Here is a 7,717-nt window from a genome sequence, read left to right on the forward strand (position 1 = left end):
GCGTGAGATTTCCTCGACCTTCTCACCAGCTGTGATTTTCGGCAGCTCCATGGTAAGAAATGTGACTATTCCTGGTGCAAAAACAATGTATTATCCCGGAGCTCAAGTAAATGAAATTACTAAGCTGCTCCCGAATGAGTCCCAGGAAGAGTAGCTGCTGCCTTGGCAGGAACTAATGGGGATCCATAATAAACCCCAGGAAGAGTAGCTGCTGCCTTGGCAGGAACTAATGGGATCCATAATAAACCCCAGGAAGAGTAGCTGCTGCCTTGGCAGGAACTAATGGGGATCCATAATAAACCCCAGGAAGATAGCTGTGGCCTTGGCAGGAACCTAATGGGATCCATAATAAACCACAGAGAAGATGTGCTGCCTTGCAGGAACTAATGGGATCCATAATTAAACCCAGGAAGAGTAGCTGCTGCCTTGACAGGAACTAATGGGGATCCATAATAAACCCCAGAAGAGTAGCTCTGCCTTGACAGGAACTAATGGGGATCCATAATAAACCCAGGAAGAGTATCTGCTGCCTTGGCAGGAACTAATGGGGATCCATAATAAACCCAGGAAGAAGTAGCTGCTGCTTGCAGGAACTAATGGGGATCCATAATAAACCCCAGGAAGAGTAGCTGCTGCCTTGGCAGGAACTAATGGGATCCATAATAAACCCCAGGGAAGAGTAGCTGCTGCCTTGGCAGGAACTAATGGAGATCCATAATAAACCCCAGGAAGATAGTAGCTGCTGCCTTGGCAGGAACTAATGGGATCCATAATAAACCCCAGGAAGAGTAGCTGCTGCCTTGCAGGAACTAATGGGATCCATAATAATACAAATAGAAACATTACGACCAGCATCAACATGTTATTATGAACCATGATAAAGATATGGCTGCTTTTGTAGAGAGTAAAAAACAACCAATACAGGTACTACCTTAAATGGTTCTGTAACAAGTCGATAGAAATCGATAAAAACATTATATAGAAACATAAAACAGTGGCATTATAAACAGAAACAAAAAATCGTCTTATCACCCCACCCACTCAGCAGTACCTTCTCAAAACCATGCTCCACACCCATCCACCCATATAAAGCGGGATGGGTCAAACCATCCACCCATATAAAGCGGGATGGTCAAACCATCCACCCATATAAAGGGGATGGGTCAAACCACCCACCCATATAAAGCGGGGATGGGTCAAACCCACCCACTATAAAGCGGGGATGGGTCAAACCATCCACCCATATAAAGCGGGATGGGCGGTCAAACCATCCACCCATATAAGCGGGGATGGGTCAAACCATCCACCCATATAAAGACGGGATGGGTCAAACCATCCACCCATATAAAGCGGGATTGGTCAAACCATCCACCCATATAAAGCGGATGGGTCAAACCACCCACCCATATAAAGCGGGGATGGGTCAAACCATCCACCCATATAAAGCAGGAATGGGTCAAACCATTTCCTTGCGGAAGCCCAACAGTTATTTCAGTCTTTTCAGTCAGTCTGCTCCATCAGAAGTTCTTGCTCTTGGAGAAGTAGAAGTCTATTCCTCTGTCCTTGTGTTGTTTAGGGGTGTGGGACGGACCCGTCTTTCCTCTGGCCGAGGACCCAGCACCAGTCTGCAGGAGAGATCACTTTACATTAAGAACCAAAACTTTGAAATTGATGTGTCAAGATAATAGCCTTGAAGTACCTTTTATTGTAAGACAGGTTCACATAACAAAACAAATGTCTCAAGCGACAACGACTGTGAAGTGACGTATTTCTGGGACAGGTTGTTAGCACAAAAATTAATTAATCAAGTCAATTCTTAAATTATCCTTATGACCATTTGGGTCCTTTGAATGTTATATACAGGGCATTCGGAAAGTATTCAGACCCCTTGACTTTTTCCACATTTTGTTATGTTACAGCCTTATTCTCAAATGTATTAAATTAATTGTTTTCCTCATCAAGCTACACACAATACCCCATGATGACAAAGCAAAAACAGGTTTAGACATTTTGCCAATTTACTAAAAACTAAAAACTGGGGAAAAAGAAACTATATATATATATAAAATAAATAAGGTTCTCCCATCTCCAGAGGAACTCTGGAGCTCTTTCAGAGTGACCATCGGGTTCTTGGTCACCTCCCTGACCAAGGCCTTTCTCACCCGATTGTACATTAATAATAACCGGTAGAGACATTCTAGAAACGTAGATCTACATACACCACTAAACATCTGATCATAACCAGTAGAGCCATTCTAGAAACGTAGCTCTACATACACCACTAAACATCTGATCATAACCGGTAGAGCCATTCTAGAAACATAGCTCTACATACACCACTAAACATCTGATCATAACCGCGTGAGCCATTCTAGAAACAGTAGCTCTACATACACCCACTAAACATCTGATCATAAACCGGTAGAGCCATTCTAGAACATAATTCTACATACACCACTAAACATCTGATCATAACCGGTAGAAGCCATTCTAGAAACATAGCTCTACATACACCACTAAACATCTGATCATAACCGGTAGAGCCATTCTAGAACGTAGATCTACATACACCACTAAACATCTGATCATAAACCGGTTAGAAGCCATTCTAGAAACTAAGCTCTACATACACCCACTAAAACATCTGATCATAACCGGTAGAGCCATTCTGAACGTAGATCTACATACACCACTAAACATCTGATCATAACCGGTAGAGCCATTCTAGAAACGTAGATCTACATACACCACTAAACAGTGTTGTTTCCTACACCACTTCCTCTTTCTATGAAATTCACATCTTTAACACCCACCGGCTTCTTGTTGGTGTGGCGACTCCATTCTGGCGCCATGACAACGGGGGAGGGGTATGTGTCGTTGAGGGACACCAGTGCGTGAGACAGGGAGGCGGAGCTAAGGGTCCAGGGGGTGTGGACCTCCCCCCCTCTGATCCCCTTGAGCTCTGGGACCCAGTGTCTAACATAGTCCCCCTGAAGAGGAGACAATCACTAGTTATTACAAACCTAAGTTAAAGTTTAACAAACTTAAGTTTGTTTGTTTGTTTATGCATTTCTGTGAATTAATTAGTTAGTAATAAATAAATGATTTAAGACAATTGATGTATGGATGACTCATAGTGAAGACTGGGTTCGTGCAGATAATCAACAATTTACGACGTTTGGAATGAGACTAACGTGAGGTAAAGTAAATAAATCATTAATTAGAGGACTATTGATCAGATATGAAAATATCTGAAAGGTTATATTGGGAAATAATAACCTTGTAATCTAATAACTTTCCCTGGTGCCCTCGAATTCATAGTTAATTAGTTACGTTATTACTCAAGTGATCGCGTAATCCCGAATTACAGGAATCTTTGATAAAAACTATAAGTCTTCAATTTAACGATAGCAAAGACACAACATATATGACGCCCCCTGTGAGGGATCTAAAATAGAATTAGACTCTTCTGTGTAATTCCAAATATCAATTGTGCAAACAGAAATCGTACAAAACAAACAGACTACTTTCTATACAAATTTGTTGCGTATTCCATAGCGCCTCCGGTAGCGGTCTTTTAGCGTCAGAGCAGTGAGTGATACATTCCAGATTTAGTCCTAGGCCAAACGGTACTATTTCTGTCGGTCAATATTAACTTCTAGAGCCAATAAGGTTAGAAATTAGAAGATATTCGTTCGGTGACCGAGCCGGAGTAATTTGTCGGCCTACCACACTAAACCAGTGTGGACTGACTACAGGCATAGTTGTATTTATGTACCGTGTCGCTCCGGTCAACATAACGCTAGCAAAGTAGGCCGAATAGTTTAACGTGAGACGTCACTATTAAACCTACTCTCTCCATGGTGAGAGGGAACCCTATCCTACCCTTTCGTGCTTAGAACGTGATATTTCTGAACAACATAGGGTAAGCTAGCACGAGGTGGGAAATCCACGAGATGCAAGCTAACATAGAGGGAATTTTTTTCACTTTCTGTGTGTTGTTTAAATTCCTCTGCCTCGCGCAACGGAAGTCCCGCCCTTTGTACTTCCGTTTGATTTCAGCATTTCGCATCCTGGTGGTAAAGAACCGCAAGTACATCCCTTAAAAGAGGTGGCGAAACCCAAACGTGGATCACGTTTAAATAATCCAGCAATCAATTGCTTGGGTCTCATTCAATTTATTTATTTAAATTGTCGAACATACCTTTCTAGGTTCTTCTGTTAAATGAGACACTTTAAGCATTGCAATTGTAACCTAGATGAACCAACTTCCCAGGTTAATTTAAGGTTTAATTCCCAGATAGCCTATCCAGGTATGATTAATCATGATCATTGATTAATTCAATTTGCTTTTGCAAATTCATTCACGTCCAACTTCCACAGTACTGTCCAGTACTGATAGCTCATTAACGTCTATAAATAGATTAAAATCGTCTTTGCAGCTCCCAATATATTCCAAAACCAAATTTAGAAGAAAAAAAAAATCTTTCAAAATGTTCTAATAATGTGCAAGCAATCAGAGGGGGTAGTCCCCACCCGCCCGCTAATTAGTGAACCTCCACCCGCAAATGTATTGATCTCTGACCTCAGCAGCGATACCAACACTAATTATGCCCTTAGTGGAAAAGCAGACAACAACGCTTCCCAAAATCAACCATCAAGCGCAGGCCTCGTAAAGGTTCTCTCCAGTCTAGGCCTGATGTCTTGCCACCCGAGATTGGCATCTGTCCAATACCGCAGTGCACAGCTGAAGCACGAGCAGGTGATGGTAGACATGGAGGGACAGGTGGAGAGAACCGGGAAACTAATGACAAATGCAGAAAATTGAAAAATTCTGCTAGCTATGGAACTGCGCTTGAAAACTGAACAATTAAATAAAATTGCAAAAACGTATGACGATGAACAAGCACAAGCTCTTCAACAAAATCGTTTTCTACAGGAACAAAATCAAATGCTACTGGAACAGCTCGATTTATACAAAACTAAATACGATGATGTCCACGCCAAACTAGATAAATCTGAAGAGTTATCTACAAACAGGAGCGCTCAACTTGATAACATGCATGCAGATATGTTGAACGTTACTCAAAATAACACGGTTCTACTCAAAACGCTGCAGACCAAAGACGATCAGTTAATGAACATAATGACAAAGTTGGATGACAAGTCAGCAGAACTCATTGAAGTCGCTGACCAAATGAATGATGAGAGAACTCAGGTGATGAAGATGGAAATATTGATTTCTAAGCAAGCAGCGGAAATCTCATCACTGAATATCTCGCTCCGTACTCGAGACCTCTATCTGGAAACCATGACAGATAAGTTTGAGACCGAAAGGAGCAAGTGTGACACTCACGTGTCCAAAATCAGTACTCTAAGCGCTCAAGTGGACTCTGCAATGCACCAGAATACCACCCTTAGGTACCATCTGGATGAAGTCCAGAATGGTCACGCTCTACAGCGCGACTACCAATCCAAGCAACCGGAGCCTTGTACTCACAGGAGTAAAGACGATAGGTTTCAGACCTTGCCTCCCTCATGTGTCCCTCAGTCTTCTCCACTTGGCCATTCGGCACTGAGTAATATTGCACCTCTTGGCCAACAACAACAAGGCTTGGCTTCTTCTCTTGGCCTTTCGGCCCCAATCTCTCCACAGGATGAAGCCAACCCTCTCCGCCCGCTTGGCGCGGAATACCTTGACAAACTCGTCAAGTATTTCCCCACCTTTGACCCCGTTCCAGGTCAGCCAAACGATACTGAGACGTTCCTAACTGACATAGAGGATGCGTTGGATGGCTACCCGAACGCTACAGGTTCTGACAGGGTTTACCTGTTGAAGCGAACGTCAAATAGACACGTGACAAGGTTAATTCATCTACAACAGCAACACGTGCTAAATGACTACGCTAAACTTGCCACAGCTTTGAAAGTAGAATTCAGTGGTTCTGCGACTCGCAAACACAATAGCTCACTGGCTAACACCGTCAAACAAGCTCGGAACGAACACCCACAAGCTTACTATCATAGGCTTCGTTCAGCTTACTTTGGCCTACTCACTGAAACGGGCATGGAAGACCTGTTACCTTTTAAACAAATGTTCCTGTCGAACATGTATCCTACCTTCATTACCTACTTGGGCCCTGCCGCCCACGTTGGCTTGCCTATCTTACAACTCAGAGAGCTTGCAAGCACAGCTTTTGAGGCATCAAAAGTTCACAACGCCAAGAGCCCTGACCACTCGGTTTTGAAGTTTGACCAGGAGCACTCACTCCAGCTAGAGGGTGCATTATCAGGTATTGGAGCGTTGAGAGATGACGCACAACAACAGTTTCTACCACGAAACCATGATTCCAATAACCTCCGCGGTCGAAATAACTGTAAAGTACGTCGCAATCAACATGACTACCGCTACAATCGACCTGTTCGCTACGTTCCTGCACCCAACCCACAAAAAGTGTCAGASSACAAGGGTAACAAAGGGTTGAAGGACAATCMAAACGTAGACCAATGTTCTCCAGAAGTTCCACTACGGGAAGAACTAAAGCGAGAACAATTTGAGAAAAGGGTAAAAGATAAGTCACAAGGACTAGACGGGGAATTACCGGACACCAGGTCCGCAGAAATTAACACCCTTAGCAAGGACGTTAAAGTTCAAATTTCTCCCGCTCTCATTCAAGACCCTATCCAGGGCCCGCTTGATCAAGAAACAAGCCCCCGGGCTTTGTCTATAGACTCTGATACAMAGRTTGCGAAGAAAAAGGTCAAACGCTTCGTTAAWRCYAAGCCCAMTCAAAATYGTAAAAGTCAATCTGCTTCCACCTTGAACAGAAATGRCACATCACGTCGTTGCGAAMRAYCACTCCACTTTGTGGGGAATATGTCCACTAAMMACGAATCKAAACGGCCGTACCTGGAAACAGTCCTGGAGGACTGCTTAACKTGTCATGCGCTAATTGATTCGGGTGCGACAATATCACTCATCTCTCAAACATTGTTTGATRATCTAAAAAGGGCTTTGAAGCCAACTAAACGTTGGTTAAAAGTRGAACGATGCGACACTACACTTCGAGGGGTCACTCAGACTACCTCGCCTCTCACATTGAGAGTCATGCTGAAACTACACTTCAAGGACGTATCGCTCATTCACCCTGTGTACGTTACCAGCCTCGAAACCRTACCCCTGCTACTTGGAGCAGACTTGATGGATCGGTTACTCCCATTGATGGATTGGAAAACCAACCAGGTATGGTCACAGGCCACCCTGCCTTCTCCACTGACCACACTGTCTTCCCCTAACGCTAGCTGCAACGCAGTCAGTCACGAGGGATATCTGTCAAAAGCACCCCTTGGGGAAAAGACGTTTAAAAACCTCTTGGGGCAGAATCCGATCCAAGGAGATATTACTATATCTCGACACATTCCATCAGCCAACCTGATTGACCATTCTTTTCATGATTTCGAGCCAGCTGTCTCTGTTAATAAGCAACTTCCCTCCTMCGTGCAGTCGTGCAATACGGTAGTTGAGATGAACTCCTCTTGCCCTTCAGACACTTCCGCAAGCACTGCGGCCGTCTCAGCAAGAATAACATTGATGCGCAGAGTATACTCTGCTTCCGATGATACACCTTCCGCTTTGTTGGGGACTGTCACCCCTTACAATGACACTAATGGCGTCAGTCCAGCAACTGACCCGATGATTCCCACTGGTGAAACACTT

General features: G+C 43.7%; 1 protein-coding gene across 1 annotated transcript in view; it reads right to left on the reverse strand.

The window, feature by feature from the left end:
- Positions 1 to 846: 846 nt before the first annotated feature.
- LOC139027800 (cryptochrome DASH-like) overlaps positions 847 to 7,717 on the reverse strand; it is a 455,373-nt gene continuing 448,502 nt past the window's right edge. The window contains exons 3-4 of the mRNA XM_070443756.1: positions 2,814 to 2,990; positions 847 to 1,625 (exon numbers count right to left, since the gene is read on the reverse strand). Of these exons, the coding sequence (XP_070299857.1) occupies positions 1,518 to 1,625; positions 2,814 to 2,990 (285 nt within the window). The 3' untranslated portion in view covers positions 847 to 1,517. The remainder of the gene's footprint in view (positions 1,626 to 2,813; positions 2,991 to 7,717) is intronic.

Source organism: Salvelinus sp. IW2-2015, linkage group LG5 (assembly GCF_002910315.2).
Source record: "Salvelinus sp. IW2-2015 linkage group LG5, ASM291031v2, whole genome shotgun sequence".
NCBI classification, from domain to species: Eukaryota; Metazoa; Chordata; class Actinopteri; order Salmoniformes; family Salmonidae; genus Salvelinus; species Salvelinus sp. IW2-2015.